Source organism: Sprattus sprattus (genome assembly GCF_963457725.1).
Source record: "Sprattus sprattus genome assembly, chromosome: 16".
NCBI lineage: Eukaryota > Metazoa > Chordata > Actinopteri > Clupeiformes > Clupeidae > Sprattus > Sprattus sprattus.
Genome location: NC_137914.1, coordinates 18,538,613 through 18,552,719, shown reverse-complemented (window position 1 = coordinate 18,552,719; position 14,107 = coordinate 18,538,613). Strand labels below are relative to the sequence as shown.

The 14,107-nt window shown below is 42.5% G+C and overlaps 1 protein-coding gene and 1 long non-coding RNA gene across 3 annotated transcripts; one reads left to right on the top strand and one right to left on the bottom strand.

Annotated features, from left to right (window-relative positions):
• Positions 1-912: 912 nt before the first annotated feature.
• On the top strand, positions 913-13,346 carry eno1a (enolase 1a, (alpha)). Of its 2 annotated transcripts, none has more exons than XM_080853293.1 (12): positions 913-990; positions 3,801-3,895; positions 7,441-7,536; positions 8,520-8,578; positions 9,169-9,238; positions 9,375-9,508; positions 9,679-9,901; positions 10,838-11,035; positions 11,772-11,973; positions 12,094-12,202; positions 12,440-12,498; positions 12,830-13,346. In XM_080853293.1, the coding sequence occupies exons 2-12, from the start codon at positions 3,811-3,813 to the stop codon at positions 12,891-12,893; spliced, it is 1,299 nt and encodes a 432-aa protein (XP_080709419.1). In that variant the 5' UTR covers positions 913-990; positions 3,801-3,810; the 3' UTR covers positions 12,894-13,346. The 2 variants fall into 2 exon arrangements, with proteins under 2 accessions (XP_080709419.1, XP_080709418.1); XM_080853292.1 differs by lacking the exon at positions 8,520-8,578 and adding an exon at positions 8,163-8,221 and having other exon boundaries at positions 917-990.
• LOC308376820 lies at positions 2,034-4,682 on the bottom strand. The gene is made up of 3 exons (XR_013968923.1): positions 4,514-4,682; positions 2,900-3,014; positions 2,034-2,300 (listed from the first exon to the last, which is right to left on the bottom strand). It is a non-coding gene; the product is annotated as an uncharacterized lncRNA (long non-coding RNA).
• Positions 13,347-14,107: the final 761 nt, after the last annotated feature.

Here is a 14,107-nt window from a genome sequence, read left to right as displayed (position 1 = left end):
TGTGCATCCTCACTGCACATGTATTCCCCTCTCCTCACAGGATCGGTTGGGAACTAAGTATTTGACCAAGTATTATAATTGGGTCGTATATTAAGTCATGTATTTCGGCTGACCTCTACCTATTTGCCGATCTAACGGTAAATAACGCTGCAATGGTAAACTATAAAATTGCATTGATAATAGAAATGCTTTAGGCAACAATGACTCCTACAATGGACAAGTTATCCTAGAACTAGGCCTATATGTGAAGACTAAAACGTAAAACTAAATTTTACCTGTCATGTAGGGGACCTAGGTGCGCCAACTATACACAAAAGTAGGCCTATGCAGAGTGAAGGAGACATTGATGATTTTCAAACGTTACAACGTAATGGTTGACGCAGCACGGAAGGTCATACATGCAGTCAAATAGTATTGTTCAGTAACAGAAATTGCTGCATGGTTGATGTAGCATTATTGATCGTGTGATTGTACAAGACGTCCAAGAGGAGAACCAATAGGCTAACTATTGCCTTAAGAACAGCCGCAGTGACTCAGTCTCTTATAGCTGACGTTCTGCACGTACTCCACTATGCGTCAATATTATCCACTGCAGCATTCAGGTTACATTTATGAGAAGAACACAAAACTTTGTCTTTAAAAGCTTATTCATCTGACGAGCTCATGCTCCAGTGCAACGCTAATTCAACAGATACATTTCTTTATATCTATGATCATTTGAACGTGTAATTAGATGAAGCATTGTTGCAAGAGCCAGGAATCTCCGCATCCTCTACAGAGGCGTGGTCGTCGTAGTTGTGAACGTGCACTTTTTCACATGCGCTCTGTAGCGTGCCGCGTGAGCCCAGCCCAGCCAATCATAATGCTAGAAATCGCTGCTACGGTTTCTTCCGGTCTACTTATCAGCGGTCCGGATTGGTAGCATCGCCTTCTCTGCTTGCCTGTACTGTGGAGAGACAGCTATTCGTGCATACAGTTAGGCCAGACAAGGTAAGGAAAAGAACATTTTGTTTTACTGTAGAATACAGTGTGTCTGTTAATGTTTGAATGGCAGAAATGCCTTTCTGATTCAGATCACACGTTTTGGGATGATAATGTGGCCAAATACTCTACTACTTAATTCATTTTCAGATGTCTAAGTTGCTTTGTCATTGGCAAGTTCGTGTCGTTCTTGACTCTGACATTGCTGCTGAAATACATTTTTAAATATCACGTTTAAGAATATGTGTTTGGCGATTGACTTTTCTCGACTGGAATGCTATTCATACAGAGCTTTGCCATAATGATGCGGTCTATTTTAAAACATAGCCCACCCGTCACTTGGAGATGTCATTCTATGTCTGGCTCTGCAGTGCTGGAAGGGTGTCACGTTACGTGTAGCATGGACAGAGAGGATTCAACAGGTTTGGTTCCTGTGAGTTTTAAGGTTCAGAAACACATTTTTTGGCAGGTCTGGCCAACCAATTTTTTATCAGACATTGTCTCTGCGGCACAAAGCAGCCTGTTCGCTTTACATAGGCCTACATTTTACCTGGCCAACATCGCTCCTTACCTCTTTTTGAAAAGGAGGCGTGTTGCAAATTTGCGGATCGTTCGCTGGATATATTAGGGTACATAATTCATCCGTCATTCATTCAACCAAGGATCAGCACACTCGCAGTAGTATTTTGTGTGTCTAAGTATGAAAATTCACCAAAATTATCAATTTGGTATGTTCTTTATTATTAACTAAAATAATTATTTAGTTATATAGTTATTCGCAAGTTAAAGTGCCATTAAACATCTCTACGTTGTTCTGTCTAGTACCTACTGGCCTACTAGAACGGTTTTAAAGGGTAGGATAGTATAGACAGATATCCACTGTTTTACGTAATCGTTATTTATTTATTTATTTGTCTGTTTATTTATTTATCTCTGGAACCTGTAGACTACGGCCGTGGTTATAATTGATGATGAATCACTCCAGTGTTCAGGCTTGCAATTGTAAAATAGTTTTTTATTGTCTCATCTCAGACACTTTGTTGAATTGGAACGTGAGTAGCATGGTAAACATGCTGTGAATTACTGTTCATTCGCCAAATGAATGGTCCCTACTGGACTGTAGGGTCACATGGTTTAGTCTGTGTAAGGGTCCACTCAGCCTGCTATATTGTTGCCAGTGGCAAGTTTCCACACTGACGTTTAAGGCCATAGGTTTTTCCATTGGTCCAGCTGGAGATGATGCACTTTTAGTAGTCATCTTCAGTGGCCGGAAAATTCAGTGCCCAGCCTCCACTCAGAGGTAAAGGGAGGAAGTAGACCTGTAGCATTACAGGGAAAAATACTCATTAGACCCAGCAGTTCATTGTAGTGGCCATTTGTTTCATGTAATTCATTATAAATTATATGTTTAATGTCACAGATGTGTTCAATGTTGCTTCATGGGATGCAATGCACTTAGCCCTCTAAGTTAGTGGAACTGCTCTCTGAAATTGCATTTCTCTCCCCCCTCTCTCTCACTCACTCTCACACACACACGCACACGCACACACTCACACGCACACGCGCACACGCACACGCGCACACACACGCACACGCACACGCACACGCACACGCACACACACACGCACACACACACAGAAACGCATACAACATACCAACTGTGTGTGTGTGTGTGTGTGTGTGTGTGTGTGTGTGTGTGTGTGTGTGTGTGTGTGTGTGTGTGTATATACATTTGGGTCATGTGTTTTTTTACTACCAGCCAAATTTCTCTTTTGCCTCCCCCTTAGAAATGTGTGGATGAGATCATGCAGTTGGGGGGAAATGTGTCTTGTACATTCAGTGAGTTGGCCCAGTGAGACACACTGAAAAAAAAATATTCCAGATGAGTTATTTTCCTGTTTGACTCATTTAGACTCACCTTGTCAAGGAAAACAGTGGTTTCAAGTTAAGAGTTGTCATGTTTTTTCAGTGACAACAGGCAAAAAACAGGGAAGTGGGCAATCTCTCTTCTTAATTTGACTCAGTACATTTGACTGTGAAAAGAACAAAAAGAAATCCTCATGAAATTGAGATTCATGGGAAAAAGCCTGCATTAGTCTTTATATTGTTCTGTTCTGCCTGTACTGCAGTAAAATAATTAACTAAAACTGTATGTGAAGTTGAGAACAGGATACCCCACATAACGAAAAACACACAAAAGGATAACTTCATTGCTGCATTATATGAAATGTAGGCGTGTCATTTAGTAGTACTATTTACAGATATCTGTGTACAGAAGTGACAAATGGGAAAACTTCAAGAAAACCTGAAAACATGAAAAAATCCCTTCATTATTACCATCATGTTGTCTGTGAATCTGCATTTCAAGCAACCATGCTTTGATAAATGCGCTCTTTTGGTTTTTAAATTAGGATTGGATATGGATTTCCATGTCCGTTTTAGCTTGCAATGGGTTTAAATTGGTATGCTTTTGGAGGTTTAGGATGCAGTAAGGAGGTTTGTCTAAATCTTTGAGCTAACTAGCAACAGAAGCACCAACAACAGCAGTTGGCACCAGTAAAAGCCAGCTAGCTGGCTAACTGATGTATTTCATTTAACTTATTTTGCAGGGTCTCATGCCCGGAACTGCAAAACTGCATAGGGGATTGCCTGGGGGACTAGTGGGGACAACATACGTATATCTTAACATGACTATTTACCGTGAAAAGGAATTCCCACATCAATGTGCCTTAAAACTGTAAAAATATACGCAATGTTGCTTTAAACCAGCGAAGGACATTTACTTTGTGCTCTCCTAATGGTTTTTCCGTCCCATACAGATCCTGCACCATGTCTATCCTCAAAATCCACGCCCGTGAGATCTTCGACTCTCGTGGCAACCCAACAGTAGAGGTCGATCTCTACACCAAGAAAGGTATTTTTCATTCCCTGACCACTTTAAAGGCCTACAGCACTGTACAAATAGTCATCAGAGGAAAAAAGATGAAAAACGTCTCATCAAGAACATTCTAAAATTATTTTAGACAGTGTCTTTATATAGTCTGCCACAGCCACTTTTGGCATGAGTTCAGGTGTTTACCAGACTCCCATTCGATCTAGTCTGACCCAGTAGTTTAACAAACCATGAGGAAAAGAGGTCCTGCTCCTCTCACACAGAGCCAATACCCCTCTGTTGGTGTCCAGTAGCCTGAAAGCGCCACATCAGGTGGTAGCAGGGTTATAAATAGGCACAAGTAATAGTACACTGCCTGACTTGACAGGCTACATTAGAATCCATTGCACAGGAAAACATACACAAGCAGGCAGCACTGATATTTCAGAAGCACAGCTAAGAAAATGTGGCCATGTTAACTGTGCATGCTGAAGAAGTTGTGTTCTGGGGGAAACATTGCTTCAGAAGAGTTGTGATTATGCAGTATCTCTTATTTCAGCCATTCTAGCATTCACAGATGCAAATAAAATGTACGTATATCCTGTATTTGTTTTTTTGTATCCTGCATTGTGAGGCAGCTTTGAAAAAAATAGCACAGACCTTAATGATCTGTTCAGTGCCGTGGAAGCCTGTCTGGGTGATGGGGAGTTGGCCAGCGGGGCAAAGGCATTGACCGCTTCTCTGGCCCAAATCCGTAATATCGAGGGACAGCTGCTTTTTCCACTGAATCCCATTCTCTCCCAGTGCATGGTGAATTGGTTGCTAGGCCTCCCTTTGTATGGTGACTGTGCGTTTGAGCTGGACGGGCTCAGTTGGCTTTCACTCTCTGCCAAGCCTCTTCTGCTAGCCCTCCTAGTTGCATGAGATAGTAAATCAGTGCCAGCAGCAAGCCAACCCAATATAATTCTGTCTACTTCAGATTATTATGTAACTCTCTTTCCCTATGTTTGTGGGAGGGATGCCATTGTAAGCCACAAAGTGCTCCCAGTTTGGTCAGCCATCTTCACACACCCACTTCTACAGATAAAATGAGCACTTGCCTGCAGTAAAAAAAACTATGATTGCTCCATTCTCTTGACATAATTACTGGGTAGTGGTGGAGACCTCTGTGCCAACTAAATGTCTCATGTTCCATTTTCTCATGGCTGGGTTTGGAGAGGAGAGTGGCAGCACCGGCCAGCACACACCTTTTAAATCGATATTTAGATAGGGAGGTTTCCTGTGTAGACTTAACCGGAGGTGATTGAAAGCTTTTTTCATTTTGACAGAAGTATTTAAAGGGTAAAAAAAAGGAAACAGTTTGGGAACAAATTATTCTGCCATGGTGCTGGAGTGGTATACACACAGCAGAATTTTGGATTTTGATTACTGGGGAGTTTTACAGATAACCAAACAATGATGTCTTGGTTCAGATGATTTATTAAAGACTACAGTGCCACTTTAAAGTATGTGAACCCCTTTACCACTTAGGAGTTTTCTGTTGTTTTACCATGATTTTTCATTTTTTTCATCACCAATTTTCCATAGAAGGAATGTCAGGTTTATGTTTATCATTTGCATGTACTTTTTTTAGAGGGAATTGTTTGAGTAGCCAAAAGACTACATGAAACATGGAATTAATCCATTTCAAAAGTAAGTGAACCCCCAGCTGAATTTGTAAAGTCAAGCAGGTAACAGATTCAGTGAAACTTATTTGGGTGCTTAATAAGTCAATTAAGCAAACCGATCATCTGAGACATCCTTAGGGAAAGGTTTAGGCAACACAGATTAAAAGAGGGAGGAAACCAACCAAACTACTGTAGTGCCAAGGTGTACCCACACAGATCAACAATGCCGAAAGGAAACGAGATATCCGAGAACATCAGGAAGAAGGTTCTGACAGCCCATCAGTCTTGGGAAAAGGGCATTCAACATGACCGCATCTCTGCCTAGAAGTGGACGCCCATCAAGACCATCACCAAGAAGCACCAGAAGAAGAAAAAATCAGGTAAAAGTCAACCCACACATCACCTCTAAAGAGTTTCAGACCTCTCTGGCAGCATCTGGGGTAAATGTACATGGGTCTACAATCAGACGAAAATTGAATAGACATGACATTCATTATCGGGTTGCTAGAAGGAAGCCTCTGCTCTCAAGAAAGAACAAAACTGCCCGTTTCAACTTTGCCCGAGAGCACTTGGATAAACCAAAGGCCTTCTGGAAGTCCCTTCTTATAACAGATGAGTCCGAGATAGAATTATTTTGTCACGATCAAAACCAACAATTTTCGTCTGATTGTAGACCCATGTACATTTACCCCAGATGCTGCCAGAGAGGTCCGAAACTCTTTAGAGGTGATGTGTGGGTTGACTTTTACCTGATTTATTCTTCTTCTGGTGCTTCTTGGTGATGGTCTTGATGGGTGTCCACTTCTAGGCAGAGATGCGGTCATGTTGAATACCCTCCATTTCAAAATGATTTGTCTTGGATGGATGGATGGAGCTGGAATCTTTTGGAGATGGTCTTATAGCTTTCCCAAGACTGATGGGCTGTCAGTACCTTCTTCCTGATGTTCTCGGATATCTTGTTTCCTCTCGGCATTGTTGATCTGTGTGGGTACCCCTTGGCACTACAGTAGTTTGGTTGGTTTCCTCTCTCTTTTAATCTGTATGGCCCAAACCTTTCCCTAAGGATGTCTCAGATGATCGGTTTGCTCAATTGACTAATTATTCACCCAAATAAGTTTCACTGAATCTGTTACCTGCTTGACTTTATCAATTCAGCTGGGGGTTCACTTACTTTTGAAATGGACTAATTCCATGTTTCATGTAGTTTTTCAGCTTCTCAAACAATTTCCTCTAAACAAGTACATGCAAATGATAAACATAAACCTGACATTTTATCTATGGAAAATTGGTGATAAAAAAATGAAAAATCATGGTAAAACAACAGAAAACGCTTAAGTCCTCAAGGGGTTCACATATTTTCAAGTGGCACTGTATATTAATGGCGGCAGTCGCTGGTGTGTGTCTGTGGCTAAGCTCTAAATCCTCTCTAATCGCCAGACACTGGCATTGACTTGATTCTGATTTTCAGTTAGATGAGCCTGCTGAATATAATTCGCACATGCACATTTGCCACAGGCGGTTGGGGGGTGAAATGGCGGGGCAGCTGGTGCTCGGAGGGCAATCCTCCAATCTGACGGATACAATGAGATTTTCTCTCTTTCCCCCCCTTTTACTTTGTTTTACTACATCACAATGGTTGGCATGCTGTTTACAAGCTCAAGGATGTGAATCATCCACACATGTGCACTCCCAAACCGATTTATTTTGAATGGCTGAATGATTAATGGCATTGTAATGATAAATGATGTTACATGAAGGACTGCTGCCTTTCTAGGCGTTTCTTGTGGCATGCATCTCTGTAGTGTTATGTAACCACATGTGGGTGGATTACAAATGACTGCCACAGGCCCCGGGTAGAAAATGGCAAGCCAAGAGCCTGATTACGGCACAGCCATGAATCTGTCACCGCCTCCTCCACAGGTCTGTTCAGAGCTGCAGTCCCCAGCGGTGCCTCCACTGGAATCTACGAGGCCTTGGAACTCCGTGATAATGACAAGACCCGCTACCTTGGCAAAGGTAACATATGATGTTCATCATGATGTAGGATGGCATTTTTCTTGTAACAAAATGTTCTTCGTTGTTTCAGTACATAAGAGGGCTACATACAGAAATAATAAAGATAATATAGAAAATACGAAACAGAAAAAATATAGATTGTCAGAGAAAATCAATAAATTATTCAGCACTGACTATTCATCTTTTTGTTTAGAATGCAACATAGATAAAGCTTGTTATGTTTAAACTCATGTATACTTCTGTATGTCAACAGCTCCCTCCCTGACTAAGCTAAAGAATCATGTGGCCAAAGACTAGTTGGTCAGTCCAGAAAAGCTCAAAGGAACAACAAATCATAAACTATATAATAAATCTATGACCAGCTGTATCGATTGTAATGTAAAATTTGAATACAGAATTGTTTAAATAGATTTTAATTCTGAATCCATCAGTGCAACTACTGTAGTGTCTTAAATCCAAGTGTAGTTTTTCTTGGTGGCAGTAGTGCAGCATTGTTTTAGAGCTGCAGCATGTCTTATGTGGTCACTATCATCTCAGCCTGTGGCTTACTGTCCTTTCCCAAACTGCTTTTGCTTTTTTCCTTCTCCATCATCTCTTCCTTCCCTTTCTGTCTTTTTATCTGTCAGGGGTGAAAAGAGCCGTTAAGTATGTAAATGAGTTTTTGGCTCCAGCTTTGTGTAACCAGGTAAAGTCGTGGGAAATAACAGCAGTGGGGATGAGTAACATTTCAACACGGATTTCACGGATGCATGACGTGTGGGTTTTCTTCTGACCACTAACCATAGTAGGCATGAGCAGACGATCACAGATAAACTCCCCCTTCGAGCGTAGCGGTCAGCATCATTGACTGCCAAACTGACGGCTTGAAATGCCAATGAAATAACACTGTTACAAACAGGAGGTGCTCTGCGATGGTTCAGTCGTGCCTCCTCTGCATGGTCCTCTTTTCCCGGGGTCAGTGATTGTCTGCTTGTTCCTTGCAGGTGTCTCAAAAGCTGTTGCGCATATCAATAATACTATTGCACCTGCCCTGGTTCGCCAGGTAGGCATATTTATTATTTGACTAACATAGCAATGTGTAAAACTGTGAAGAACTCTCGTGCCTGTAGTGGACAAGGTCAAGGCGGAACAGTCAGTTTTCGTTACAAAATGTATAATGGAGTAGCTAAACTTACATTTCTGCATGTTTGCCAAACTATTTGTACTGGTTTGTAACATGATCTGGTGAGAGGTGACCAAAATTCATGACTTTTTAACATCTTTCAAGTCTCATTGCTGAATAACCAGCATGAACTGTACAACCTTAATGCTCCTGTTTGGTCAGGTGTCCTTCCCTAACCTATAAGAGTGTGTTGTGGAAAACTTATCATTGGACTGATTTTGTGTTAAAAAAGGCTACTCGACCAGATACTGCTAAAATGATGCTGTCATCTTTTGACCAACTGCTGTCAGAATGGTGTGTTTGCTGTGGCACATTGAGTGGGTAAACCAAAGTTCTGTTGTTTTATCAGGATCTGGTTCAGTAGTCCCTCTAATCTTGTGTGGAAAAGAACACTAGTCTCTATGTGTGAGAACCATAGCTGTATGTTGTTCTTACTTCTCCAAACTGACAGCTTTCTCTTTGCCTCTCAGAGCGTGTCTGTCGTGGACCAGGAGAAGGTTGACAAGCTGATGCTTGACATGGATGGCACAGAGAATAAGTGTAAGCTTTTTTTTTTTGCCCTCCTGACACACGCTTTAATGTTATAAGAACCTGTAATGGTGGTCCCTAATAATGCTAGTGTGTCAAAGACATTTAGATTATAGATTAATTTAACGTCACTGCTCAAATTTCACAGCAAAGTTCGGTGCCAACGCCATCCTGGGGGTCTCTCTGGCTGTGTGCAAGGCCGGGGCAGCAGAGAAGGGCGTCCCACTGTACCGCCACATCGCTGACCTCGCTGGAAACCCAGAAGTCATCCTCCCAGTTCCTGTAAGCTTTTTACTGTTGCCAAAGAAATCAGCGTCGTTTTTCCTGACTTTCTAAAGGGAAATATTTGTGCCTTTTGTGTCTGGTTTGGTCTGTGTGGGATGTTTATGAAAGCAGAGTGTTGGGGCTTTGTCTGGGCATGCTCACGAGATCTTTTTCATTTGTGTTCAAAGGCCTTCAACGTGATCAATGGAGGCTCCCACGCAGGCAACAAGCTGGCCATGCAGGAGTTCATGATCCTGCCCGTGGGCGCCAGCAGCTTCAAGGAGGCCATGCGCATTGGCGCCGAGGTCTACCACAATCTGAAGAATGTCATCAAGCAGAAGTACGGACAGGATGCCACTAATGTGGGAGATGAGGGTGGCTTCGCCCCCAACATTCTGGAGAACAAGGAAGGTGAGGGCTTAAGACTAATCAGTGTCTTTTTTTGCTTGGAAATATTTCATCACAACACTACTAACACACACACACACACACACACACACACACACACACACACACACACACACACTATGTACACTCACTATTCACTGGTTAACAAGTGCTTTTAGTATTACCCTTCTTCAGTCTTGCCACCAATAGCTATAGCACCGTTAGTTAAGTTACTGTTATTCTAACAGTCCCTCGCCCATATGAGAAAGTCCTGATGACCCCAGCATGAGAGCGGTGTAGTTCCTGCGGTTCCTCCTGTTCCCTGGTCCCTCAGCTGGGTTACAGGGGAATGCCACTCCAGTGAGCAGATGGTGTCCAAATTAAGGCCTCAACCTAGCACTGTAAACTGTGTGGCGTCTTGGCCAGAGAAGCACCTGAACTGTCGACCATTTACGGATGGGAGGTGCTGATAAGGCAAATGCCTTTGAGCTGCCTCAGACAGTTTAAACTGCTCAGCTATGAAAGAGGCCCACCATCACAAGTGTCCAGTGTAACGTACAGTGAATGTTGAACTGCTGATGATAATCGGACATGATGAATTGAGATGTTCTGGGACTCAAAACAAATTATTTACATTACTTGTGTTGGAAGCATGCATACCACAAAATGGCGTATGTCTTCATGACGTATGCCATATATCATGAGGACATCAGAGATTTGGTACTTTGAGTACAGGTGTAAAATGTACATTATACTAAAACCATTTATTAATTAATTACTAAGGTATATACTAAGAAGGACATTAAAAGGAAAGTAGGGACTAGTTTTATTTTCATTCGTGTTGTCATAAATTTAGTTTTTTCCAGTGTAACATAAACTGTTGTTTGTAAATTATATGAAACTGTGACATTCATTCATTTGTTAGTCTTGAACAACCAGTCGTTGAACTCTTCTCCACAGCTCTTGAACTGTTGAAGACTGCCATCAGCAAAGCTGGCTACACTGACAAGATTGTGATTGGCATGGATGTCGCTGCTTCTGAGTTCTACAAGGGAGGAAAGTACGACCTGGACTTCAAGTCCCCCGACGACCCCAGCCGCTACATCACCCCTGACCAGCTGGCCGACCTGTACAAGGGCTTTGTTAAGGATTACCCAGGTCAGTATCGGTTTCCCTGAGCCACTGATCCAGGGATTTCTTGTAGGATCTTACCATAAGATAATGTTCCTCACAGCAAGGTACAGTTTCTGCTGCAGTCTCCCTCCAATACTAGTGTTTTCATAGGGAGGCACAGACCAGTAGATTGCATGAGCTCTAATAACCATCGTTGATGGTTTCTGGTATTAGTTGTGTATATTTGTTGATTTTCTACAGTATAATAGCCAGCAGAAGGAAATACGTGTTGTGTAGTAACCTCAGAGATATTTTTAACCTCAGCCTGAGATCACAGCTCTAACTAAAGCCTGCATGTTTAACCAGATATATCTGTATGGGCCTTTTAAAGACAGGGTCTTAAGGACGGTATGGGTGTAGTATGCTTCAGCTCAGTTCTGAGGCTAATAGGTTTCCTAAGATCCAATCAGTTAACCCCCTGAAACCTGCCCATTAAGCTCTGTTAATGCTTCCAACATGACAGATCATGCATGTCATCCCTATTAGTTTGGTCAAGGATTGAGAGGCTCTTATTGGACACAGGCCATGAGAATTATTGGTTCCTCCTAGCGACTCCTTGAAGTGTTCTTTGTGTGAAGTAGAAACACTGTATTGTAGCCCAGTGTCACCTTGACCTATGTTATATGCCTCTCAAGTGTTTTTGTTTATAGCAGAGATACTCAAGTTGGCTGCCCTAGCAGTTTCACTTTGCTTCACTCACGGATATTGCTCTTTTATTCAGTGGTCTCCATTGAGGATCCCTTTGACCAGGATGATTGGGAGGCATGGTCCAACTTCACCGGCAGCACCGAGATCCAGGTTGTGGGCGACGACCTGACTGTGACCAACCCTAAGCGCATTGCCAGGGCCGTCTCAGACAAGGCCTGCAACTGCCTGCTGCTCAAGGTCAACCAGATCGGCTCCGTCACAGAGTCCCTGCAGGCGTGAGTTGCACCATCCGCATTGATTATGGAGAGTGTGTGTGTACGTGTGCGTACATGTGTGTGTACTCGTAGTTAATTGATACCCTCTGTTCTCTTCTCTCTAAACTCATCTGTCTGTAGCTGCAAGCTGGCACAGACCAATGGTTGGGGAGTGATGGTGAGCCATCGCTCTGGAGAGACAGAGGACACCTTCATCGCTGACCTTGTGGTTGGTCTGTGCACTGGCCAGGTATGAGGTCTTACTGGCTGCCTTTCAAGCATTCAATGACAGGGTCATATTGGTTTCACAGTTACATTCATTCCCCTTGGTGGAAGGAAGAGTCAAGTGGAGAAACTACTCTCTATTTTAGTGTCATAATGTCAAAGTATTACTAAGCTGTGGGTTTTCTTCTTGAAACAGTAAGTTAACTGCAATGAAACAGGTTTCTAACGGTTGTTATGTGTCCGTTTTCTGTGTCTCCTTCAGATCAAGACTGGTGCTCCATGCCGGTCTGAGCGTCTGGCTAAGTACAATCAGTTGCTTAGGTAAGGTTCTGTCTTTTTAAAGTAACATTCAGTCCAAGGGCTGTGATGCTTTTGCAGTTTAAGCAGGAAATCTAGGCTGTCAACTAATAGACTGAAAGCTGAACATTAAGGGTATAACTTGCTCCTTCAACCTTATTTGAAGTTATTGCATACAGTGAGATCTTGAGCGGTTCTTGGAAAAAAAAGGATGGCAACAAAGTAGATGTTATCGGCCCAACATTTACCAACACAAGACGAAAATGTTGTCCTTGCACAGCCAACAAAAGAGGTCCAGTGAACAGTGGTATAACTATGACACTGATCTTGGCTTTGTTTCTTTATCACGGTACAGGATTGAGGAGGAGCTGGGAGACAAAGCCAAGTTCGCCGGCCAGAACTTCAGAAAGCCCATCTGAAGCGTCTGTCTTCCTTGGACCTCTGTGTTTCCCCTTTGCGCATACACTCCCAAACTCATTATTCTAGCCACGCAAGGTTTCTCGTCCTAGATCAGAGGGAAGTTGGAACGAGGTCCAAGTCTGTAGGCCGTGGCACCTCTCGACCCCACGGTTGATATGGTCCAGGCCTGAAACAGTGCCACCCATCCCTCTATGCTTTCGGCACCCGGAATTAGCATTGGTCCTTTAATTGTGTCTTTGTAACTTGTGAGAGATCTTTGTTCCACTTTTTGTGAGTTCTAGTGATCCTGGTCCCCTTTTTTGAGTATTGTTGTAACAGATCTGAGTTGTTCACTGTGCTGCTTTGTGTAGTGCAGTAGAGTATGTGCGTTGTGTTGCTATTGAACAGTTATAGTGTTGCTCCTATGCGTGGCATAACAAATAAAAACAGCGTTCCCTGAAGTGGACAGATGGTATGATCTCCTGTGTTTCTTCTGTTTTCACACTTGATTATCTACTGTTGGAGTGATGGTGTAATTGGTTTTGGAGACAAAGTGGGACTATTTTGTTACTCATGCATGTCGATAATTTCCGGTTCAGAAGAGGTAAGCAGAACAAGGTACTTTGTTTTACTTTTTAGTTCTTTTTTTTAGGAGGCTTAGGTTCATGTCATCCAGGAGTATATGCTCAGACATTAAGCCAGTGTGAAACGGATGGATGCAGTTCTTTCACTAAATTGAATACTATCTGATTGCCATTGTGAGTCATGCTTTTATTATGGTCTAGTCATACTTTAAGTTTCGAACCCATTCATTTTGGATCAACACGAGTTTCAAATCCGGTTCACAAATTGGATGTTTTACCCCAATATTGATTTGTTTTGAGACATAAAAAAATGCTCTGTAAAAAAACTCAGCTCTTAAACAACATAAGCTCTGCTGAAAAACCGAGACGTGCCTGCCCTCTTTTGGTTATAGGATATGCTCTGCTGCCTTGGACATTCAAGGAAAGAGAGTTGAAGGTTGCCAAGACTCGATTGCCATCACAATGGAGCTGTCAGCTCACCCTATGCCATGCGGGCTAATCCTCTCTTGGAAGTGTCTATAGAAGCGACACCATTACTACATTTTACATTGAACATCAAATAGGTAGAAGTAGAAAAAGGTCGTGAAAAACTATTTCTCTTCAGTTTAGGTTTCAAGCAGAATGCACTCTCTGCATGAGTATCCTGTTCG